This window comes from Neomonachus schauinslandi, chromosome 12 (assembly GCF_002201575.2).
Source record: "Neomonachus schauinslandi chromosome 12, ASM220157v2, whole genome shotgun sequence".
Classification (NCBI taxonomy): domain Eukaryota; kingdom Metazoa; phylum Chordata; class Mammalia; order Carnivora; family Phocidae; genus Neomonachus; species Neomonachus schauinslandi.
This window is the reverse complement of record NC_058414.1, coordinates 35,899,108-35,926,047: the sequence shown is the minus strand read 5'-3', so window position 1 is coordinate 35,926,047 and position 26,940 is coordinate 35,899,108. Positions and strand designations below refer to the sequence as shown.

At 36.7% G+C, this 26,940-nt stretch overlaps 1 protein-coding gene across 6 annotated transcripts in view; it reads left to right on the top strand.

Moving 5' to 3' along the window:
- The window catches only part of HEPACAM2 (HEPACAM family member 2), a 47,842-nt gene that overhangs the window by 4,982 nt on the left and 15,920 nt on the right, over positions 1–26,940 (top strand). For 2 of the 6 annotated variants that reach the window (XM_021689725.1, XM_021689724.1), the window contains exons 2-4: positions 7,164–7,517; positions 11,098–11,382; positions 22,080–22,376. In XM_021689725.1, the coding sequence (XP_021545400.1) occupies positions 7,313–7,517; positions 11,098–11,382; positions 22,080–22,376 (787 nt within the window). In that variant the 5' untranslated portion in view covers positions 7,164–7,312. Of the gene's footprint in view, positions 1–1,023; positions 1,103–7,123; positions 7,518–11,097; positions 11,383–22,079; positions 22,377–26,940 lie in introns of those variants that run through there. The other 4 variants (XM_021689722.1, XM_021689721.1, XM_021689720.1 and 1 more) reach the window with 3 other exon arrangements.

The following is a 26,940-nucleotide window of genomic DNA, read 5'->3' as shown; positions in this document are numbered from 1 at the left end:
TAAAAATGATTTAGGCAGGAATTTTGCTGGATTTGATGCAGATTTTATTACATACTTTATGTTATATGCTTCATGTTATATATGTTTGTTATATACTTTACATAGTGGCAGCCTTAGACTAGAACCTTCTTGCAATAAATGAAATTAAATGGGAGTTAACTTATAACTTAGTAAATTAAGTGGAAGTGCTAAGACTGCCTGCTCCCATGGCAATGAAGAGGTCAGGCTGAAAAGCTGTAGCCCGGACACCACAGTAGAGACAAGAGCTTCTCTGGGCCATTGGTTTACTTCCTCTATGCTTCAGCTGTGAAAATGTGGCTTCAGATATTATCTGTTTTCATTATAATTATGCATGGTCCATGATTCACTGTCACTTGGAAACACACCTGTGGTTTGCTTTGAAAAATAACATGAATCCATAGATTCAATAAAACCATGCCAGATGTTTATAATAGAAAATAATACGTAGAAAAATACATTTTTAAAGATACTCAGGTGCTCTGTTTTGATTCTTTGGTATAACTTTTACATGTTAGTGACTTCATGATGATTTGTAGTTTTAGCAGATATATGAAATACTTCAATTTTCATAGAAAAAGAATTTTAATTTCAAAATAATGGCATAATTTTGCATGATAGGAAACCAACTTACCTTTTTCAGGAAATTTCACAATATGCTCTCATTATGAAAGCATACTATTTTTCAATAAAGTCACCCAAAAGGATGTTTTCCTTCATGTGATTATTAATAACCAAGAATGATTCATGAGATATACTGACAATTACTGATAGTCTGATAATCGCTAAGAAGCTGTTCTAAAGTCATAAGCCTGTATTCTTGCACAGTATATAACAGGTGTTCCCACTCCCTGTGTCCTTTGTATACACATTCATTCTGTATTCAAATCACAGAAGCAAGAGACAGGATAGGGTCTGTTACCTCACTGCTAATTTCCCTAGCAAATAAACCAGCAGCTGCTGGTCCATGAACCAAGTTGCCACTGGGAACAGGGCACTGTATGCATGGGACAGGATGCTTTCATGGAGTCCTTCAGCAGCACAGTTGGGGGCTTTCAGTGCAAAATATACCTCCTTCTCTTAGGTAAGACACTGCATTTCAGCTGTTGTTTGTTTTGTTTTGTTTTGTATTTTTAATTGTGGGCATAAGGTAAATATTTGCTTTAAGCTGTAGATTCACTCAGATAATTGAAGAACAGCTCAGAACCTTTTAAACAATAGCACACTTTGTTCCAGTAAAGAAGCAGGAACATTTAGGAGAAATGAGGTTGAATAAACGATGATTGTGGTTTTCTTAGAACAGCAATTACTGTCAACAGTACTCATTAAGAAAGTTAAGACCTTCTAAAAACCTAATGAATTTCTTCTTTTTTCAGAGTTTACATACAGATTTAATAGTCTTCAATGCATTTTATTTTGGCAAATATTCACATAGGCCATGAATTTGTGACCATTTTTAGTGAAACCCATAACAATTTATGCAAATGGTTTTAATTAAAAATATTGTGGTAAACTGTCAGCTCTGCTTCATTTTAAATTACCTATCATAAAATGTAGAAAAAGGTGAGGTTTCAAAGTTACAAAAAATATTGTATACACAATAGGGAGCTATTTGTGTTAAAAAGTATTATTTCTCCAAAATACCTTTAGCCTTTCTCTTTGTCCAATGGTTAGTCTTACTACATTTTTTTTCCTTGACTTTACTGTTTTCTCCTCATTCTCCTCTTCATTCTTAAAGAGTCTTTCTCCAACATTCCCACTGTTTTTGTGTCATCTTTTTTTTCACTAGGTGTTCTCTTTTTCATCCTTTTCTAAAAACTGAGTTTCCCATAGTTGGTGATTGTTTTACGTTGTCAAATTCAAGCCTATATAGATTTTTAGTTTTTGAAATTTTTAGAAAAAATCAACAAGTACCATTACTGACTTTTTATCTTTGTGCATTTTTCTGGGCTCTGAAAGTATCCTGTGTGTCAGTGCCCCCACTTATTTTTAATTTTATAACAACAGGCATGCTGTCATTTCATAAGTAATATTTTTGAAGCTGGCTTTAAGAAGAACTTAAAAACAATTTATTTGAGGAATTTGACTAAAATAAAATTAAAATTACTAATACATAGAAATAGATAGCATGTTCCTAAGTAGTTAAAATGGTTATCCCTTAAGTCTTTCTTACACAAATTCACTTTTCTCCATTGATGGTGTGTTGTAAAGATCATATGTAATGTGGAAATCTCTTTGTTTTTAGAATATTGGATATCTGATTTTTTTTTTTTGAAAAAAAAAATCTTAAAAATTTTGAAGCCCAAAATGTAGTTTGTAAAGGCTATTCAAAGTACAACTTCATAGTTTCTATTTTCTCTGAAGATGCAGGAGTTTATTTTCAGTCAACAATAGTTGTGTTATGCTTGCTAATATCATACATGATAAAGGGGAAGTAAATGCCAACTATTTTAAGGTACAGCTAGAGGTCACTTTGTGAAGTCTGATGTTTATATTCAATACAGTGAAACTGGTCTAGGGAGTCTTTTGTTTCTGGAATATAGATAAATTTTACAGTATGACTTCAAGTGTTTCTAAACACTGGACATTCGTTTATAGTGCTGTTGTTAGACAGTTTAAGGGAGTCTCTAAAAGGGAGATTATTGCTATAATGTTGTATGTTAATTATTAATATTTCTTCAAGTTAATGTAATGCCTTATATGCAAAAAGTCTAAGAATTTTTCTTTTTTATATTTAAAAAGTAGGTATTAGTGACTCTAATAATAAAATTGAATTTTTATTTAAGTCCAATTATTTGGAATATCAAAAGGAAATTAAATTTCATCAATTTTTAAAATTTATTTTCTTAAGGTTTATTTGTTCACACAGAGGTTGACTTCCTAAAATCAATAGTTTTAGTTCTTTAGGTTTTCTCATACAACTAGAAAAGAGAGCTTAAAAAATTCTCAAAATGAAACTAATTTTTAAAGTTAATACAGTACCGTATGAGAGCATAGGTTTATCACATCTGTAGTGCAAAATACAACAGTGAAAAAAGAGTGTGTTCTTAAGATGTAGAGGAGGTAGCTAATCATCTGTTTATTCACCAAAGTTCACTACAAGTAAGGATTACATCATATCAATAGGTTCTTTCCTGCAAAATGAAAAAATTTTTGTAGCTGAGATAAGATACTCTATAAAGAAAATTACAATCTTTGCTGATATTCTTATAACTTGCTATCTATAATTTATCTGATAAAATGGTATAGGCAATCTAAGGAAAGAGCTATTGTAATAGCTGTGCTCTCTTTCACTGTCATACGTATATTTGAAAAAGAACATATATTTGAAAAAAAATTAAATGATATGATTTCATATGATCTGATATTATAAACATTGAATACATTCAGAGATGTTGATAGCAATGTATTATTTAAGGCATTATTACATGACACAATTTCTGAAATAGCCCAAAGAACTAGTTCACCCCACTTAAACAATTATTGTAAGTGCCATATAAAATGTTATTTTCTTCTAAAGTAGTTCATTATTCCTGGGCTGCAATATTTGTATTGTATTTAACCTTGCATTAAATAAAATTTGCTTCCCATAACTTCAATCATAGACTTTCCAATCAGTCTTTTCATGCTTAAGATTCAACATTCTGATTCAAGATCCAAAAATCACCAACATTTCTATTCTAGTCATGCTAGCACTACATAGTAGTAAAGTGCCTCCCAACCATTTTCTGACTACTAAAATCTTAGTTAATCTTTAAACTATAACTACTAAAAAAAAAAAAAAAGTAGATGAAAAACATTTCTTCCCCTTTTCCAAAAAATAAAACAAAAGGGAAAAAAAGACCCTAAACAAGGACTTATGACTTCCCCAAACAAGAACAGATTGGCCAGAATTGCATTCAGGCCATCTATATCTATAGCTCACTGTCAAAGGCAACTACCGAGTTTTAAGTCAACAGCCATGAAACTTTTTCCAGAGCATTCTCAAGGCAATGATGTAGATTCCCACCATCCCCCATGGTTCCTTGGTAAAAAAACACAGTCGCCGCCTTACTAAAGGACATCCAGGGATTGTGACTTAAGTGGACTAAAACCTGAGACTCAATACTTCAAAATTCTGTGGGCCCTTTCAATTAAATATGGGCCTTTCACCTTTGAAAGTAAGGTAGGTGCTACCCTGAGAAAAGCACCTCAGGATGTCACGAACAAACATACATAGTAGAGAGAGACTTAGACCTCATCTAATATTACCCTCCTTTCACACATGAGAAAACTGAGGTCCAGAGAATTAGAATGACTTTTCTAAGGCCACTTAACTGGCCAATCATCATTTTATCCCAAGGGTGTGTCCTTTACTAAGACCTTGCATTTCATCAGTTTTTAACTTTATCAAAGTGTCAAATACAGAAATCTCTCTGCAAATTTAGAGATTAGGTTCCTAAAATCTCTTATTTCAAGGCAATTTGCAAGTGATGAATTTAATGACTAAATGGTGACAGTAGGACAAGGAAGTCCAAGATCAACAGTGAACTGTGAAACCTCATAAATACTTCCATATTCACTGAAATATAAAAGGAGACAGCAACACACTTCATAAATACAGTGAAAATTATGTTTGATGTATCTTAAGTTAGTAATAATGAGTATTAAAAAACAAGTTTTTATTTATTGCTTACCAGGAATTTGTCCAGAGCTTCCTATCCCCAATTTCAATGAAAAGCATGTAGATGCATGTTGTTTTGTGCAGATAACACATATGCTAAGAGGAATCTTTTCCTTTAGTGGTCCCTCATCCAAATGCCCAATGTGTTTCTCAGTCTGTGGCTTGAAGAACTTTACTCTCTTCTGTTGGCCCCTGTTTCACATATCACAGACATTACTGGGTTTAAGTCCTAGATTTACCTTCTCTTCTTTTTTCTCTCTCTTATGATTTCCTTGCAGAAACCACTACTCCTTTTCTGCAATCCATTTTATCTCTGCTTTAGAATTCCCAGCACGAGTTCCTTCTTTTTCTAATGATTCAAACTAGGAACAACTACAAATTTAACATTCTTGCACTTGCCAGAAAAGAAAACAGAAGCAAATCCTCATACCTTTGTAACTCCTTTGTTATGAACCAAATCACTAAAATGAATGTACAGGTACAGCCCATTATCAGGAAAAAAAATTACAGAGTCCATCACAAATACACACAGAGCCCAAGGAAACTATAAGACACATACTTATTTTGCCCATAGAGTCACCTAATTCTCAGGCCATACAGTCAGTTTCAGGTGAACATCTGGGAGTTCCTTCTCCCTCTAACCTCCTGTGATCTTCATCTTTTTGCTTTCTCCTGAGTTTTTCTCTAATTTATCTGCCAGACCCAGGTCTCACTCTCTACTAATAGCTAACTGAGGACCAAAATGATGGAAATCTTTACTCTCACCTCCAGCCTGGAAAGTAAGAGAGAGATTTGCTGTTGGTAGAATTTGATTCCTCTTAGTGGCAGACTACATCTTCCAGTTTCTCCAAAGAAATCATCACACAAACAGACCTTTATACCTTTCCTTTCCTAATATTGATGGCCTTTTATAACATCACTTAGATAAAGCTTAAAGACCCTCTTTCTAGTAGGGATGAAAAGGGAAAGCAATTAAGGAAAATAAACATTTTTATATGAGAAAATTGAAATTGTAAGGTATCTCTATTTGTGCCCAAATTTCTATTTTTTCTTACCTAGGATTTTTTTTTTTATTCCACCTTCACTCATCTGTATTTGGCTTCATCAAGTTTTCTCTTTCTAGTGGATCATTTCAGTAGCTACAAACATACTGTTTAGCATCCATCCAAAGAAATAGAGAAGAAAGAAAAGAACATTTTTCTGCTCCCCTTCACAGCAGAACTCCCCAGAAGTATTGTCTATACTCACTGTCTACAGTTTCCATTCTTTCTTTTTTCCCTCAATGTTTAAAATACTTCACATTTAAATTCCTCCCATTCTCTCCCTATTTCAAATGTTCATATGCTGTCGGTAGTATCTTGCTCCTTTTTAAAATGATGCCAAAGCAAATAGTTTTTAATTAGGATTCAAGCAACATGGTAGTCTGAACTAAGGAGGAGTCTCTTCTTAATTGCAAATACATAGAAGTGCTAAATAAAAACTTAAAATATGTATCATGGCTCAAGGTAAAGGTATGGAAATCTCCAGGTGCCAGAAAATAGGAAGAAACCTGCAGACATAGCAGTGAGTGCATGGGTCCAAACAACACAGGCAGGCAGGAGGCTGGGAGCCAGGACCATGCGTTGGGCAGAGCTCCCTGGCCCAAGGCCCTCCAGGCTCTCATTCTGTCTTAAACCCACATTAATCATGCTTTCATGCCCAGTATATCCTTTCAGTATTGCCCCATGGATGTCATATGGGTATCTCAAATGAACATGTCCAAAACTGACTCCTAATCTGCCCCACAAAAATCTCTTCTCCCCAGTCTTCCCCATGGTTAATTTATTAGTTGCCCATTAATAAATGACAACCATTCTTCCATTTGATCAGGTCAGCAACCTTAGAATCATTCTTGACTCCTCTTTGTTTCTTGTATTTCACCCCAATGTGTCATCAAATCCTATTAGCACCACCAGCCTTTCTCACAATATCTTTTACTACCACACTTGTCCATGTGACAAGCCTTTGGCTAAAGAGGAAAACTTCCAATAATGGTCTAGTAAGCCATTGCAGAAGACTTTGGAGAGAGATTCTGAGGAGGAAGTAGCTCCTCAGTGTTTCTCAAATCACAGAGTTTAATTAGGATATGATATGATTCAAACACAATTTCATAATTTTTCCGGGTTTCATTGGACTTTAGAATTAACAATCTTTCCCAGTTCTCTTTTTCCCATTATTCTTTAACAGCCATAGATAATAACTTCTGCTTTTCCTTTTCATCTTGCCTTTAAAGAAGCCATTCAATCAACATAGTCTTTGGGTGGAGTTTTTTAAATGCAGCAGGTTTAAGAGACAAATATTTACCTCTGCAGGTACTAGAATGCTCAGTACCTAGAAGCCTCTCTCCTTTGTAAGCATTATTACCCGATCAGGTTCTCTCTGTATTGCCCCTTAGATTGTGAAATGTGGTTCAGGGTCATTACAACTTTCCTTTCCTTTGTAGCAGGCACTTGCTCGGGGCTGAAAGTGACAGTGCCCTCACACACTGTTCATGGCATCAGGGGCCAGGCCCTCTACCTCCCTGTGCACTATGGATTCCACACTGTGGCATCAGACATCCAGATCATATGGCTGTTTGAGAGACCCCACACGATGCCCAAATACTTACTGGGCTCCGTGAACAAGTCTGTGGTTCCTGACTTGGAATACCAACACAAGTTCACCATGATGCCGCCCAATGCGTCTCTGCTCATCAACCCATTGCAGTTCACTGATGAAGGCAATTACATCGTGAAGGTCAACATTCAGGGAAATGGAACTCTATCAGCTAGTCAGAAGATACAAGTGACCGTTGATGGTGAGTCCACTATAAGTGACCTGGGCCGCAGGGAGCATGGCAGTTAGTAACAGCTCAGGAGATTAGACTACCTGGGCTTTAGGTCCTGGCTATGCAACTTTGGGCAGGTTAATTAACCCTCAAAACCTCAGTGTTTCGGGGCGCCTGGGTGGCTCAGTTGGTTAAGCATATGCCTTCAGCTCAGGTCATGATCCTGGAGTCCCAGGATCAAGCCCCAAGTTGGGCTCCCTGCTCACTGGGGAGCCTGCTTCTCCCTCTCCCTCTGCTGCTTCCCCTGTCTGTGCTCTCTCTTTCTCTCTCTGTCAAATAAATAAAATCTTAAAAAAAAAAAACCCTCAGTGTTTCATGGCACAAATTCCATTATATATCTCACAAAGTTTTCTGAATATTAAATAAGACATGCATGTAAAGTACATGCATAGTGGCCAACGAAAGGTAATCAAGCAATAAGCAGAACTTAATTTGTTTGCCTGGAAACTATCAAGGATAAAGTTGCTGATACAGTAAGATGGAGGAATTTTTTTTCTCAGTATCAGAACACACCCTGGGAAGAGCCCTGTTTTTGTCACATGAAGGCTTTTATTTTGATACACTGTTTGGGAGAGGATGAGACTTGCTCAAGGACTGTACTTAAGGAACAATAGAAGTTGCTGGATATGTCCTCTGAGGGATTATGGAGTCAGCTAAATTTCAGACCTTTATTTTCCTTATTGAGGTATATAAGTAGCATGCCTTAAATATACTATGTCCAAACCCCAACTTCTGATTTTCCCCTTAAACCTGATTATTTAACAGGTTATTACTTAAAATTTTCTTCATTTTAGTAAATACCAACTCCATTCCATCAGTTGCTCAAGCCAAAACTTTGCCATCACCATTGACCCCCTCTTTCTCTCACACCCCACATCCAGTCCACAAGTTATCAGTCAGCTTTACCTTCAAAATAGTGTTTAGTCACTTCTTACCACCCCCTCTACCTCCTCTCTCAACGCCACCACCAGCTCTGAACTGGACTATCCCTAATAGCCTGCTACCCGGTCTCCTGCTTCTACTCCCACCTCCTGCAGCTTTAAACCCTCCCATGGCTTTCTATCTCACTTAAGATAAGAGCCAGAGTACTAAAAATGTCCTACAAGGCCCCACATGATCCCTCCCAGCATACCCAGCATCTCTCTGACCCCATTTCCTACCTTCCTCACCCCTCACTCACTCTGTTGTGACCACACTGGCCTCCTAGCTTTTCCTAGAATAGGCCAAACACACTTATACCTCAGGGCCTTTGTACTTGCTATTCAGTCTACCTAGACTGCTTTTCTCCTAGATAATAGCATGGTTCCCTGCCCTATTTCCTTTAGGTCTCAGCCAGAATGTCACTTTATCTGTGAAGGTTTTCCTGACCACGTTATAAAGTATAGCCTCATTCCCCCAAACAGAGAGAGAAAGAAAGAGAGAGAGAGATTCCCCCAAACAAATATATAGAGAGAGTTACTATCTATCTTGAGTTCTGTTTTATTCTTTTCACAGCACTTATTTCCACCTGGATATATTATATATTTTTATTTGATTATTTTTTCCCTCCCACACCTAGAATATGAGGTCCATGGGAGCAGGGACTTTGTATTGTTTGCTGCTTTGTCCTCAGTTCCTAAAAGCCGATGCTGGCCTTTAGTAGGCACTCAGTAAGTGTGTGTGGAGTAAATGAGTGGAGACCAGAAAAGCTGAGGGAAGCAAAGGCAGAGGATATGGAAGCAGATGCCTATAGAGCAACTGTGAAAAGAGAAAAGGAGAAAATGTTCATGAAATTCTCCTGGGTAGTATCCTATCTCTCCCCAAAACTTAATGGAATATTCATTACATTTTAATATCTAGGAAAATTGGGTCTGTTTGGCAAAATGCAACTAAAAAGTCTTAATAGGGCTTAGGGCCTATGTAAAATATCTTCCTGGGAAACTTCCACATGTGAGTCACACTCTTTAAGGCAGGTATATGATCACAGCCTATTCTGATTGGTTCTCCCCATAAAAGACCTTTGACATTACTTCTTTCCCATACCACATCTGTTTCCACACAGATATTTGAAACATAAGCTTTTCCTGTGTAATAAATGTACACAACTCATTTTTTCTTTTTAAATCATAATAATGTAAACAAAAGCTATTCTACATCCTTTGTTCTTGCCAGGGACTCTAAAAGATTAAATTGAACGAACAAGTTGATTGTACCCATCTTAAGAAAAACTGAAGGCTTCAGAACTACTTAGGTCCCCTGCAGATTATTTCAGTTTCCTTTTTTCTTATTTTTCATTTTCTCCTATATTCCCTGGGTTGAAGGACTGGGTCTGTTTATTCCCCAATGCACATTTTTCCATGTAGGAAAATGAGTGCATGAGTCAAGAGGAATTTACCTTCAGAGATGCATCAACCCCAATTTAAAGCCTGATAGGAAATTGAAATCTAAATATCTGAGCCAATCATTTCTCACTTATCTATCATCTCACTCTCTGTGTGTCCTGTGATGATGCATAGAAGGAAATTATTAAACATATATGTCTCCAAAATGCAGGAGAGAAACATTGCCAGATATAAAGCCCTCTTCATTTTGTCACTGACTGCTGTGTAACTCTGGTCAAGTCACTGTCCTTTATCAAACAGAACTGAGAACGTCAAAGATTAATGAAGTTTGCTGAAAATATTTGTGGATACTTATATAATTTCAACCCTTACCCAATAATTCTACAGTTAAAACTCAGGGAGGAAATATTTACTCATTCTTGGAGATTTCTTCATTTGACAAATAGCATCATGTACCAGATTCATGAGATATAACTATTTTCCTATTGCTTGAAATTCCAACGGGAATTACTGTTGGATTTGTCTTTTATATCTCTAATGGGATGTAATCACAATAACACATTTTATCCTGTTTTCAAATTGAATCAGTGTTGAAATGTAGGCTTTGGTTTGTAAAGTGGCTAACATAATGTTGCAATTGCACAGCAATTAAAACATATAATTAGTTCACTTACCTAGACAGAAAAGTAAGTGCTGAAAATGTGATTCTCTAAAACTTTCCCTCAATATTCCACAAGTGTAATATATATGAGCTTTATATTTTACAGATGGTGGATAAAAATTTAGGTTCATCTACCCCAAGCAGCTATTCTTGGGACATTAGAACAAATCAAGAGAGGGGAATGCCATGTAAACTTGGCCTGTGAGAGGCCTAGTTGAGGACCTTTATGATGTGGGAAAAGGCACAATGAACAGGAAATAAGGAAGTTGGTGTTCTCTACACTAACTGCATTATCTATAAAGTAAAGGTTTTCATTAGAAAATCCTTGAAAAGTACATTCTAGAATTTTGGTTATCTCTGCTATAAATGATATTTTTTATATTTTTATCATTTTGCATTTTCCATTGATTATTTTTTATTCTCTTCTTTATTTTCTGAACTGTGTACATCTACAAAAATGTAAAATTTTAGAATCATTTCCCCAGGATTTGACGTTTGAAAGACCACACAGACCTGTATTATAATTCCGTGGTGGCAAAAACCATTTCTATCTCTTTTGATATTGCAGATCCTGTCACAAAACCAGTTGTACAGACTCAGCCTTCCTCTGGAGCTGTGGAGTATGTGGGGAACATGACCCTGACATGCCTTGTGGAAGGGGGCACCCGGCTGGTTTACCAGTGGCTAAAAAATGAAAGGCCTGTCCACACCAGCTCCACCACCTCCTTTTCTCTGCAAAACAATACCCTTCATATTGCTCCAGTGACCAAAGAAGATATTGGGAATTACAGTTGCCTGGTGAAGAACCCTGTCAGTGAGATGGAAAGTGACATCATTATGCCTACCATATATTGTAAGTTTTTAAAAATATGTATATTCATGACTTTTCTTCTGGGAAGTTTACACAAGGGTGGTCACAGAGAATATCAACACAAACTGTCATTTGTTTTTTACATTATTGTAATACAGTACTAGTTGTAATTATACTTCTTATACATAGTCTTTGTCATGAAATATAGCTAGTAGAAAGACCCTCTTTCTTGAATATCAAGTTGAGATACTGGCTGTGAGCCTTTTAGGATACATTTTCTGACTTGGTCTGTTGTGTGACTTTATATCCAGTGGAAAGTAGGAAACTCAATTTTAAGAACCAAGAACCAATACAGAAGGCACTAATTTATTTACTCTAAGGACGAAGAATTGGTGATCATAAACTGGAGGAGGGGGGTGCTCTGTAGCTGACCACAGGGAGAAAGAGTGTTCCCAGATTATGCATGGGTACTACATCCCAGGGCATGGCTATTCTTTTGCCCATTTTCTCAGCTCCCTTTTTAGAGAAAACTTAATTGTTCTGCAGTAAGCTAATAAGGTTCCCAGAGGATCGGTAATTATTTCAGATTTCAATTTTCTTTGTTTTTTTCCCGTTGTTGTTGCTGTTATTGTCATTTAATCTCACATACAGAGTTAAGTTCATCAAGCTCTTCAGTTTGTGTCATATTATCATCCCAGCCCAAGCAGGATCCCTCTTTCTTTATCATATTATTTTTCCCAGTCCCCTCTACTTCATAGCACCACCTCTAGTATGTTTAATTTTGCAGTCTAATTTCAGCTTCACACAGGGTTTCTCAGTGTCCACACTACTGACATTTTGGGCTGGACAAATCTTTGTTGTGGGGGCTGTCTTATGTATTATAGGATGTTTAATGGCATCCCTGGCCTCCCCACCTTCAACTGTGACAAATAAAAATGTCTCTGGATATTGCCGTATGTCCCCCTGTTATGGAGGGTGCAAAATCTCCCCTAGTTGAGGACCAATGACCTATCACATTGGGAAGTCTTCTCATCAGTCACTATGTAGCTTAGAACATAGCCACAACAGCAGTGTAACAAAAAGAGTGAGGCATGGTAAAGGAAAACTTCTCAACCCTGTGGCATGAGGGTAGAGGTTTCAGCTAGTTGAACCATTGGGCAGAATTAACTGTATCTACTTACTCGCCAAATACTATCTGTATAATAATACTAGGAGAGGCCCCAAAGCCTAGTGTTTAGGTGCTTAGGAGGTAGACAGACCTAAGTAGGAGATGGGTTCTATCATTACTCATATGACCTTAAGAAATTCCTTGACCTTTCTGAGCCTCATTGGTAAAATGGAGATAGTTAAAACTACCTCACCACATTGCTGTGGCTCAATAAGGTATCTGAAAAATAGCTAATGACTGACACAAAACAAGCATTCAGTAAACAGAGGCTGTTTATATTACTGATTCTATTTTCTTCAATAGAAAATTGATGGAGTCCTCTTGAGGAAATGTGTTACTAACTTTTCGGGAAAAAGCACTAGCATATGTACAAAATGTAGGCTTTTCCAACTAGCTAAAGCTCAGCAGTAAAACTGAGCTCCAGGATTGGGGCAGGAAAAGCAGCTGCAGGGAGAGGAGTGAAATAGTGTGATTCAAGTATCCAGTAAGGTTTGCTTGAGCCAGCAAAATTAAGCCAAGAAAAATGGAATCATTGACTCTTGAAACAGGAAGCTATCCTATAGTTAAGCAGACGTGAGAAAATATGCACAATAAAATGTGTGAAAGAGAATGTCATAAATACTATAGGGAAGTGTACAAAGGACCATAATGGCTAGGAACAAGAACTCTGGAGCCAGAGGCCTGGGTTCAAATCCTGTATCTACTACCTTACCTCTCTGTGCCTCAGTTTTTTCATCCATATAATGATGATAATACCATTATAATACCAAGTAATACCTACTTCATAGAGTTACTGTGAGGATTAAATCTGTTACTACATGCAAATTGCTTAGAACAGTGACTGATAGTAAGTATTCTACAACTATTAGCCATTATTATCACTATAATATTACGAGACTATGAAATTCAGAGAAGGAAAATATTACTTCTGGCTAGAGAGAATGGTTATTGTAGGAAGTAACATTTAAGATGAATCTTGAACAATGGGCATGACTGGGGCAAGTAACAGTGTCTGGAAAAACCATTTTAGGCAATGGGGACAGCAGGAACCCAAACCCAAAGCAAGGTCAAAGTTTAGGCAAATGGTCAAGTTTAGTTAGAGTGAAGGATACAGCAAGGGGTGTGGTAGACTAGATGGTCAGATAGATATGTTTGAGTTAAATCATGGAGAGCTTTGAACACCAGACCTTCCATGGTAAATAATGAGGAAAAATTATTTTTTAAACAAAGGTTCAAATAAAAAAAGACTAGAGAATGGTTTATAAGCTAAAATTTAGACACACATATTCTAGGCTAAATCAAAAAATGTTTGTCAAGAGAGCACGTTTTCAAGATAGATCACAAACATCAAACAATTATAGAAATGGTATACATAGGAAAGGAAAAAAGGGAAGTAGGATATATTTTATTAACCAATAATACAGAAAGGAAAAGGCACTAATTTTGAACTATATACCATGATTAAACATATTTAAGAGCAATTTCAAAATATTTTTTTCTGAAAAGTATTATCCACATGGAAATAGAAAAAAACTTCATACGCTGTATAAGTCATTTTTGGTTTGGGGGAACCAAAGAGGATTAGCTCCTAGTCCAACCTAGTCCAAAATTCATTGTCTCAAAGATGAACCATTCCCTTCATTTGGAAACAGAAGAAATTATATTAAAAATGCCACAGGAGGGGGGTGCCTGGGTGGCTCAGTCGTTAAGCGTCTGCCTTCAGCTCGGGTCATGATCCCGGGGTCCTGGGATCGAGCCCCGCATCGGGCTCCCTACTCTGCGGGAAGCCTACTTCTCACTCTCCCACTCCCCCTGCTTGTGTTCCCTCTCTCGCTGTCTCTCTCTGTCAAATAAAATCTTTAAAAAAAAAAAATGCCACAGAAGGAGGAAATTACAGTTTTTCACCAAGAAATACCACAACACCCACACTGCAAGCAACTCACTTGAGATTTGTTACAGTTATTAATTGCATTATGTTTAACAGTGGCATTATTTTTATAGCAGAACTTTTAGCTATATTTTTACAGTTTTATATAATTTTATATTCAGATGACATTGAAAATATTGTCTGCCTTAATGCATAGACTGAGAAATAGATTCACAAAGGAAGTTTAAACTGTGCCTATCTGCATGATAACATTGTATTGGAGTGAAAAATTCAGATTTGGTGTGGTCTATTTATAAGTGTAGTTATCTTCTTGACAGAATAAGTTTATTCTGACATGAATTAACACTTCCATTCAACTGCAAGTAACAAGACCTAAGTATTGAAGTTATTTAAGCACAATGAAAAAAAATGTGAGCAGGCAAGGTGAATCAAATCTAGGGCTATGCAGATACATCTTTACGTTATTCTTTATTACTTGGTCTAAATGGTTTACATTCACATAGAAGGTACAAAATGCAAAAAAAGATATTAAAGCAGCCAGATATCATCTACTGAATATTAAACCTAAGGAACCGTCATTCAGTGTGGTCAGAGACAGCAAGAAGTGAGCTTGTGCTGGAGCATTGCTTGTTAACCGATGATCTTTTTGTTTCAACCACATTAAATTCTAGTTAATATCATGTCATTTGGGGAGTGCAGTGAAGAGCACAGTGGTTATGAGCCTGAGCTGAAAATTGAGACTGCCTGGACTAAAACCTTGGTTCTGCCATTAACAGTATATGCAAGTGACCCCCTTTTTTGTGCATCAGTGTCCTCATTCTCCTTATCTCCACTGTCCTCTGTATAAGGCTAATACCTGTCTCAAGTTGGATGGGTAGGATTAGGTGAGATTTTATGAATAAAGAAGTCAGTGAGTAGCACATAGGAAGAACTCAATGATCTTAGCTCTTCCCTCCCCCCTTTTTTCTTTCTTTTTTTTTTTTCCTGTGAGCCAAAACTATGCTGACATAATTGGGAACATGGCAGCAAGAAGTTATAGAGAGCGTGAATCATTTAGAAGATGCCTACAAAAAGAAAACTGAAGGAATACCTTAAGAAGAACATTTTCTTTCCCAAACATTACCAGTAGTTAACATGATTTTGTTTACATGAAAATATTTTCTTTACATCAGTTTTTTTTTTTTTAACATCTATCTGTCTCTCCATCTATTTGCCTATCTTTAAACTCTAGCTATAGATTTAAATGAGAAATTCCCGGGGCAAAATTGCATAAACAGTTACAGTTACATGAAAGTATCATTTGCATCTTTAAATACACTTTTATTTGGCTATATAGTTTATTTTAATCTGTCAAAGTGAGACTAAGACTTTTTTTTTAAAGATTTTATTTATTTATTTGAAAGAGAGAGTGCATGCACCAGGGGAGGGGCAGAGAAGTAGACTCCCCGCGGAACAGGGACCCCAACGGAGTAGGGAGCCCAACATGGGACTCAATCCCAGGGCTCTGGGATCATGACCTGAGCCAAAGGCAGATGCTTAACCAACTGAGCCACCCAGGCGCCCTCTTTTTTTGTAGAGAGAGAGAAAGTGCGCATGCACAAGAAGGAGGGGAGGGGCAGAGGGAGAGGGAGACAGAGAATCTTAAGCAGGCTCCATGCCTAGTGCAGAGCCTAATGCGGGGCTCAGTGTCATGACCCTGAGATCATATGACCTGAGCTGAAATCAAGAGTCAAACACTTAACGGACTGAGCCACCCAGGCACCCCAAATTTTTCTTTTAACATGTACATGTTCATGCCCCAATCTCATTATTATCATGGAATATGGTGATACACAGGGTATAAAGAATAAAAATGAGGGAAAAACCATAGTCATACCTATAAATATTAAATATTATGCTTTAAATTCCTAAATCTTCTTTCTTATCCTGTGTTATTTTAAAGGATGGAAAATATCCCCATCCAAATAAATTCAAATTTCACAGAATATGTCTTCTATTATGGACTGAACTTTTTCTTTACATTCTTTTAGACATAGTCTATGGAAATCTCACAGAGAAACGCCAGTCATGAGTAAAGACTAATGGTAGATAGTAGGAAGAAGAACATTTGGAAAATTTACAAGTTTGCATTGTAAAGATGAATTATCTAGATGGCTTAACAACAATTATTACTCTTATTAAGTGGTAATTGTGAATATAGTATTATTAATTTACTTTCTTGACTATTTTTACATTCAAATGCAAAACTCTTCATTTAGTCAACAATCTCATCTTACTGACCTTCATTCATTCACTTATTCACTCATCCATTCATAGTTTGTTTGATTCAAAAATCAAACATCATGGTCTGGATTGTGCTTAACAATTATTACTTATCACATAACATATAGAAACACAACCCAGACTTATTAACTTTTTTCAGACTCATTAATTTTTACATTTTTCTTTCTATTGCTATTTTAGCCCTGTTTTATTGTTTCTTTTTATTTTTTGTTCGGTTTGGTTTAATTTGGGGTTACAATAATTAAGTAAAGTATGTAATGTGAAGATTTGTCATTTATCCTTCCTGTTGATGTAGCATCAACATTTTTGCAATCTTTATCCTTCTCTACAAACTGGGAATATATGCCTTGGTTGATGTTCCCACTTCTCTTTCTTCACCTGGCTACACCCTCTTCTCCCTTCATAGTATCATCTTCTCCAGAAAGGCTCACTTGCCCCGACCTTGTTTCAGCTCTTCAGTGTGACTAAGAGGTTCGCTGTGCTCCTATAACACCTTCTTTCCTGGTACTCACTGCACTGGAGTCTTTCTATTCATAAGCACTCCGACCCCAAATAGGAACTCTGCGTTATTCATCTTTGTATCCCTAGGGCAATACTTGACACAGATTAAGACTCGATACAGGTTTCTTGAACTTGACTAAAATGGAACAGATGATCTTTCTTCATATCCTTTCTTAATGATGCAAGGCTAAATTCCCATCATAAGATAACAGCTTCCTAATTATAGTGCTTTGGCCTTTTATTTTTTGTTTTTGTTTTTGTTTCTGATCTTTAGCAAAGTTTCTCAATAAAAATGTCATATTCCAATATTCCCCCATGGAGGTCCACATCATAATTTAGAATTTCAGGATTAATTAACGAGTCTGTTTTCTTAAGGCACTGTTTCTGTGACAGCTTCCTTCATGAAAGCAGGGATTATTTTTTATTTTGGCAGAAAAAGTCTAACAGAATCTATTAAGACTGGCCATGTATGTATGAGGTTATGATGTCATAACCTAGTAATGGACTTGTTTGGAATATAACATCAAGTCAGTAATTCAGACAAATACCTACTTATAGTCCATGAAATGTATATGCCTTCCAGCTTCGTTGTAAATAATAACCCAGTAACCACTGCGTTTTGTGTGCAACATATGGCACTGCTGCAGGGAAGTATTCTATGTGGTAAAAATTAAAGAAAAAAAAAGGTCATTCACAGTAAATACTTACCATCTGCTCCCAAGCAGGGTTGCAAGCAGCATCATGATGGAAATTTCAGTACTGTTCCCACCCAGCCATAAATTGTTAAAGAGAACAGATGATATGTGATTTTACAAGTCACTTAGTAAACAGCCATTTCTGAGGCAAAGGGTTTATTTCTATTGGGAGTTCTCTGCCACAGGGCAAGAAACTGAACCATAATCCAAAGTCAAAATAGAATTATCCTTCTGCTTTCATTTTCAATGTCAGAGGCCACACTGGTGAATCATTCCAAATGTCTTCAATTGGATTGCCCATTCTCATCAATAATACATTCAGCTGCACCTCAAAGTAAAAGATGGTCAGACTGAAGTGCTAAAAAGGAAATAACATCATAGTGTAGTAAGAAGAAAACACTGTAAGCAGTGTATAGAGAGAAAGAGAGAGAGAGGAAGGAAGGAAGGAAGGAAGGAAGGAAGGAAGGAAGGAAGGAAGGAAAAAGGAAGGAAGGAAAGAAGGTAGGAAGGAGATAGATGTGTGTGTGAGAGACAGAAAGAAGTATATAAGATTGAAAGATCGTACACTGAAATCGGATACTCATTCTTTGAATGGTAAAATTACAAATGAGTTTTCTTTCCATCCTTGTGAGTCTCTGAATTTCAAGGTTTCCTGCAATAAACATGTATTTCTTATATAATCAGATAAAGTATGTTATATTTTTAAGAAATCATATCAAAAGCAAGGAACTTAAATGCTTCAAGGTGTTAGGTTCCAAGAATTGGGAGAAATGTTTGTATGGGGGCTGGGAAAGTTTGAAGGATTTTGAAGCTAACTCTGAAGAACCAGATATAGCATATAATTAAGACAGAGGAGAAAAGTTTATGTCAATCATGAAACGCAACAAATGGGGAAGTAGCCAAATCAAAATATGCATACGTGTAGGGAAGATAAGCTGAGATTCCTTTCTTTAGAAGCATGTTTTATTTTAAACCAGAGCAATATTATTAAATTAGATAATCAACCTTATTCACCAAATTTGGCTGTAAGTGACTATGGGCTTCCTTTACAAATTGAGCCCATTCTCCAAAATAAAAGAATTACTACTTTTGAGAATACTCCATTATGTTGCAAGGTCCTAAGGCAATTCCAATTGAGGAGTTCTCAAAAAAGTTTTGAGTAATGTCAGCACACTGAAAAGAATATTACTCATTTTTATGTGTGTCAAATTATCAAGCAATTTGTTTTTATAGTCACATTCTGTAAGCCCTGAAAGCCAATGAAGACAGACTTAAACTGAATGGCTGTATTTTTATGACCACACTCTTGTTTATCACTGCTCGCAGAAAAGCTCTCTTAGACTTTAGTTTTTGTGCACAGACTCGGGTCTCTTGTTGTTCCAAACTTTAGTTGATTCCTCCTCTTGGTTTCCTACTATGTGAACCATAGCCAGTACTTACCAGTTGGTGGTCTTTGCTTCTTTAATGTTTTGTCAATGCTAACAACTTGAAGGGACCCTGCTGCTGAAGGGGGGCTGGGAAAACAGCCACAGGAATCATGTCTACGACACTCGGATTCTCCCACAATGCCTAGAACAATACTATGCACACAGTGACATCTCAATATTGATTTTGGTTGAATGAGTGAAAACAACTCTTCGTTCCCATTACACAACCTACTGTTTAGTGGAATTCAGAATAAGAGGGTTCCACTTAGCACACAGTTCTGAAAGAGTGTTTTTCCCCAGAGACTGTATCATAGCCTGAAATGAGAGCCACATGACAGGGTTTTAGTACAGCTAGTACAGTGCAGGAAAGGGCATTCATTTCTCTTCACTATAATCTTCCATCTCCTGTTCCTGATTACTTTACATTTGAAGATACTAACGTCTTTATTTGGCTTCTGAAATCAGGATCATCTCATGTATACATATTAATGTAAATCTATAGCTTCCCTGTAGAAGTTTGTATCTTTAGGAAGCAAATATGTGTAAAGTTCATGTTCTCTAGCTAAATATAATTTATTGTTTTGCATCTTCAGTTTCTGTTTTATCTTAGGAAATGTGTTTTCCCAATGGTAGATTGGTCAGAAAATGCTGACACAAAAGAGAACCACTCTGGGAATCTGCAAAATTAAGGTTGGTTTGCCAGTATCCAAAATAGCTTTAGCATGGCATCAATCATTCAAGGTATTTCAAAGGGAGAAGGAATTTGGGCAACCATTCATGCAGTCAACCTTTTTATAGCAAAGGTGAGAAAAGTAAGACCTAAAAGTTTAAATGACTTCTGAAGAACACTTAAATAATTATTGACAAAATCAGGATTTAACATAGTGATAACTGATAATGACTACTGTGTAATCATTACATCATATTATTCCCTATAATGAGAGATAAATAGTACTTTTTAAAAAAAATCAGAACCGGGGCACCTGGGTGGCTCAGTCGGTTAAGTGTCTGCCTTCGGCTCAGGTCATGATCCCGGGGTCCTGGGATCAAGCCCCACATCGGGCTCCCTGCTCAGCAGGGAGTCTGCTTCTCCCTCTCCCTCTGCCCCTCCTCCCTCTGCCCCTCACCCCGCTTGTGCTCACTCTCTCTCTCTCTCTCAAATAAATAACTAAAATCTTAAAAAAAAAATCAGAAGCTTTGAGATTAGGTTATTACTGAGCAAACCATCCATAGCCTTTTCCATTTTATTAATTCCTTGAGAGTAAGAACTGTATCTTATACATATTTTTTCTCCCTTATATTAAATATATTATCTAACAGTATCTCTCAAACAAGAATTTGTTGATTGATTACTTGATTAACTGAGTACAGAATTAATATATAATTAGACAATTTTAGCTTATTATAGAGATAATACTATACTTACACAACAAGAAACTATTCTGATATAGAAAATTATACCACATACATTTTTGGGGAGGTAATATGAATGATCAAATGCATATATTTTAGAGTTCCAGCTCTGCTATATAAAAACTTTGGACCATGGGAAAATTAATTTTTAAATGTCTCTTCCTTCATCTTATAATGAGAATAATAAATTCTACCTCATGTGGTCGCTTTAAAAATTAAATGTGGTTGTCTGTGTAAGTACTTAAAGTGCTTTCATATGGAAAGTAGCCAACAGATATAGGTGATGATCAGCTGAAAACTGAACACAATCATGTCCAAACCTAAGTTTTTAGAATTTAAACCAGGATTTAGACTGGACAAGAAAGACTTTATCTAGCTCGGAAATTTTTTCAATCTCTGTCTTTATTTTCTGAAGAAAGCAATTCGAAATACATCTTCATCTACAGGCAGTCTGGTGCCATGGACATAGCAAAATGCCACAAGAAAATTGCAGTAAGGAAAAACACCATGGGATATCCATGATTAAGTAGTTTATGATGATCAATGAATATTTGTTAATGATAATGAAGATGTATTTTTTCCAAACAGGATTCTAAGCTTGGTTTGCAGGGAAAAGTTTTTTTAAATTCTTTAAATGTTAATGTGTCATGAAAATACGGGACACTTCTGTATCTATTTGCACAAATCTGTGCTCCATGTGAAACTATTTTATTAATATTTGCATGACCTACCTTAGTACTGTAAAGAAAAACAGATAATACTCAAAGTATGAGAAAATAATGGCCATAATCTATTTCTAATATGCTTTCAAGTACAATTATGGTTTCAGAAAGATGGTACTTGTCTAACACGATTGCAGATTTATCAATACATTAATTATTCAAAAGTTTAGCATACGTGCTGGAGGGGAGAGGGGTGGAGGGATGGGGTAACTTGGTGATGGACACTGGGGAGGGTATGTGTTGTAATGAGCACTGGGTATTATGTAAGACTGATGAATCACAGACTGGTACCCCGAAACAAATAATATATGTTAACTAATTGAATTTAAATCTTTAAAAAAGTGATGATGAATAAAAAGCTTAGCATACAGTTATGATGGCAGTGTCTCTAAAATTATATACTAAGTTTCAAGGCTTTTACTATCTCAGATAAGTTCAATCACATCTCAAATAATTTCCATTGTCATGGATATCAGAATAACACATTTTTAGTCTTCACAATTTATTGGGAATCTAAATGAGGACCTATTTGCCCAAGTTTAACTTGAAGACTTTCATGGAAAGTAAAATGCTCTCCCAAACTCTATAACTATGTTGTGATTCTTTATACCATCCCTTTGTTTCTTTTTTCTATCAATGCAGATGGACCTTATGGACTTCGAGTTAATTCTGACAAAGGGCTAAAAGTAGGGGAAGTGTTCACTGTTGACATTGGAGAGGCCATCTTGTTTTATTGTTCTGCTGATTCTTATCCCCCCAACACCTACTCCTGGATCCGGAGGACTGACAATACAACATATGTCATTAAGCACGGGCCTCGCTTGGAAGTTGCATCTGAGAAAGTAGGCCAGAAGACAACTGACTATATGTGCTGTGCTTACAACAATGTAACTGGACGGCGAGATGAAGCTCATTTCACAGTCATCATCACTTCTGTAGGTAAGTGTGACATAAAAAGCAAGGATCCCAAGGAAACACAAATGCAAGCTAGCCTTGCTCTAGCCCCATTTTATATCTATGTGGAAGAGAAAACTATTGTGGATTGTTGAGAAACTCTAAGAAACTCTCTTTCCTGAGTTGATTAATCCATGGCTTCTATGAGTCAAAGAAAGAAAACCCAAAACAGAATGGAGAGAGAATTCAATTGCTAACTGAGGGACCATGAAGAAAAAGAGAATTCAATAAATTACTTAAATATGCATTTATGCTTTCCTGATTTTAAAATCAGGAGTAGAAGAGAAGCAGTCTAGTCATTTAAACTGGTTTATATTTGCTATTGCATTAGCTCAGGTGAATAAATTTCCATGAGTTGGAAATCTGGTTTTCCTACTATCTGATTTGACTCCTCTTCTCACTGTCCTTCATGGGCCTCCCTTCCTCTTTCATCATTTAAACACCTGAAATCTGGAAGTTCTTAACAGGAGTCTCAACACCTTGGAAACTATAACATTTTGTAAGTCTTTGAAATTTGACATTCTCTAGAAATCATCTGATTTTTATAGAAAGCTCATCAATCCACAAAAAGTTAAGTATCACTACCTAAAAATGTGTGTCCACCAAATTCTCATCCTTTTGAGCCTTCTCTTCTCTCTCTCTAGAATAATTTTACTTTCCTATATAATTTCATTCACTCCCATGGTTTCATGTAACACTGGTGCATCCCAAATCCATATCTTTAAAGCTCTAAAACTGTATACTCGGTTGCCTTCTGGGTGTCTCCAAGTTGAAATGCCAGAGGCAGCATATAAGTCAAACATACCAAAACTGAACCATCTTCTTTCCCCCCAAATTACTGTTCTTTCTGTATTCCCTATTTAAGTGAATGGTCTTACTATCTACCAACCTGAATCAGGTAGCTAAATGCCACTTCAGACCCCTTTCTCTTGCTTATTGCCCTGTCCAACAACCAGTCACCAAGTTTATCCATTCTCCTTCCTTCCTACTTCTCAAACCCATTTCTCTTCTCCTTCTTTCTCAAATTCTTCTCCTCTCCCTATCCCTCTCCCTGTCCTCCTCCTCATCCCCCTCTTCCACCTTGTCCTCATCCTCCACCTTTTTCTCCTTTTGCTTCTTCCTCTACTACCAGTACTTCTGCTAGTATCAGGTCCTTCCTGGACTTAGCTTTGCATACAAAGACAAGTCAGTATCCACCCGGGGAACACCTGAGAGCAGGTTTGGAATGGTGGCTAGGGTGCCTATTAGTGGTGTAGGGACAAGTATGCAAAAGGGTATCACACATCAATACTTTCTCCTTTGATAACTTCTCTTCCTCTGCCTTTATAGCCCTAGTGCCTAGATTAGGGCCCATAATATAGAAAGAGTCAATATGTTTTTTTGACTAAATGAAGCAAGAATATAATCCTTGTAATTCTTAGGCTAAATTTTTCAATATGTGGCCCTTGGGCCATGTGCATCAAAATCACCTGGGGAGGTCTACTAATGTATTTTCATTAAGATACCTCAGACCTATTGGGTCAGGATCTTGAAGGTAGGATCTAGGAATCTGAATATTTAACAGGCATAAGTATGGTAATTATGTGTTAAAGGTGTTTTGTTTTTTTTCTCCTCTGTAGTCTTTTGAACTTATTAAAAAGCCACCAAGAATTATAAGACTATAACAAATTACAAACTGATGAAGACATATATAGTGGATAGAATCCTCCCAGGATTCCTTAAAATTGAGAGTATTCATGTTTGTGAAATCCTCTGAATATACTGGAATTTATATACTGGCACGGTGAGGTTTTGTTTTTTTATATGAAGAAAATACAACACTCTCTAGAAAAGTGCTATCCAGGGGTGCCTGGGCGGCTCAGTCAGTTAAGCATCTGCCTTTGGCTCAGGTCACAATCCCAGGGTCCTGTGATTGAGCCCTGTATTGCATTCCCTGCAAATCGGGGAGCCTGCTTCTCCTTCTCCCTCTGCCCCCCAATCGTGCTCTCTTTCTCTCTCTCTCAAATAAATAAAATATTAAAAAAAGAAAAGTGCTATCCAATAGAACTTTTTTCAGTGAAGGAAATATTTGATATCTGCTCTAGCCAATATGGTAGCCACTACCTTCACCTGGCTTTTGAACACTTCAATTTAGCTATGCAACTGAGGGACTGAATTTATTTTATTAATTTTAATTTAAATTAAATAGCCACATGTGTCTGGTAGCTACCATATGGGACAATGCGTCTCTAGAATTTTTACTGAATTATGTGTCATTTGGGCAGTGGATAATATATTTCCCTTATTGCTCTCCAAAGCATATATGTGTGTAGGGTGCTATAAATCAGACACTCATTTATTCATTATTTAGCAGCTATTATGGGCCAAATACTGGGATAAGCATTGAGAATGCCAAGTGAAAAAAAAAAATCCTGCTAACAAAATGATCACAACCTAATATGGGTAGCAGGCATGTAAACAGCTAAGGTGCATCCTTTGCTTTCTATTTTACTAAAATTTTAATTGGCTTAACCAGCTTTTTACCTCAGTGGCTAACCAAAACATAATTTTAAAGCAAGCCATAATTAAGCATATAAAGTCATTTAGTAGCAATCTGGTTGTCATGTTAGACTTGTTCCTCATGCTCATTGCAAGTGAAAACATCGCTATAATATGTACTTGTATATCCCATTGAAAACTTACTGCCTGAAATTTCCCCATTAATATTTAGCCAAAGTATTTTCATAATATCAGAAGCCCCCAATATTGGATTAAGATCTTATTACCAAGGCCCAAAGACAGCTACAGTCTTTATATCAAATAATTGTCTTTTGCAAAATATAAAAAAACCTGTTTGACCTGTACAAAGACCAGGTATTTGTTATTATAGTAAATAAGAAGAGCAGGTGCTTAATTTTCAGAGGGATTCAGAGTTGTCAACATTAATGACCTCTTTATGGTTTTTAGAGCTATTTTTCAACCCCCATATGTCCACAGAACTTTATTATTTTTTTTTTTTTAAAGATTTTATTTATTTGACAGAGAGAGACACAGCGAGAGAGGGAACACAAGCAGGGGGAGTGGGAGAGGGAGAAGCAGGCTTCCCACTGAGCAGGAAGCGCAATGCAGGGCTCAATCCCAGGACCCTGGGATCATGACCTGAGCCGAAGGCAAACGCTTAACGACTGAGCCACCCAGGCGCCCCCTCCACAGACCTTTAACTCAAACAGCAGCAAATGTAAGTAAATGAATAGTATGTCTTAGTAAGACATACTAGTATTATACTTAGTAAGACTTACTATTAGTAAGTAAAAGTAAATGAATAGTATGTCTTAAGTATCTGATTTTTTTTAATTTTCCAAATTAATGAATCTCTGCAATGGAGATTAAGTGTACACTAACCTACAGTGAAAAAATGAACATCACCAGTTGAGCCCTGACTGACCATCCACTCTGATAAGCAAGCAATCTATATTAAGATCAGTGAAATGGGGCACTTGCCTCCCTTGACAGTCTTGATTGAGAATATCAACAAGACTATGGTCTTTCTAAAACATAGATTGCATATACAGGATACTGTTTATTTTCTCATCACCTTAACTAATTTTGTGCTATATACAAAGAGATACTCTGGTTTGTCCATGACATGTGTATGTTTTCATATTAATGGGAAATTATGAAGCCTGTAACTAAAAATCATATCTAGAATATAAGTTTCAAGGAAAGACTAGCAATTAAAATAATCAATTACCACTTGTATTTTGAAAAAAATCAATGATTTTATTTCTTTGATTAAGGACTTCCTTGAGTGCAGGTGTCCATGCTTTAAATTTTAATAGGGTCTAAATCACTACTGTAACATGCAATATGTAGAAAATGAAAATGTTTATATCAGAATTCAAGTGTTCACGTTTAGTGAAGACATTCAAATATATAAATTATTGGAGTTCCCAAGAGCCACATGGCTGTAGTTTGAGATTTAGATATAATAGAAATGTCTCAAATTTGCAGGTGATACTGAGAAATCTATCATTTTTTATATTTATTTCTATTGTACATCTTTTCATATGGAAGAGAAAAAGAAAGTGACCCAAAGCAGGAAAATGAATTGACTAATTTCTTCTATCTAGAAGTTTCTCCTGTTTAAGATCTTAAGGAGATGTATTTCACTTTGGGCCACTGGAGAAAACAGCTGAGAAAGAACTACAGCCCTGACATCCAGACCCTAAGACCATAGGTGACATCCCCATGAGCATCTAGCACAGAATAACTGTCTATCAGGTGGGGCCATGGAGGAGTATGGAAATAGCACACCCCCCAGTATGGTCCTTTCATCTCCATAGGGACATGAATCAGCTACCATAATCAGCAAACAGATTGGATGGGAGAGATCTCAGAACTCCATTCTGATCTAGGAATAAAAATGCAGACTGGGGGGGGGGGACGCGCCTGGGTGGCTCAGTCGTTAAGCGTCTGCCTTCGGCTCAGGTCATGATCCCAGGGTCCTGGGATCGAGCCCCGCATCAGGCTCCCTGCTCTGCCGGAAGCCTGCTTCTCCCTCTCCCACTCC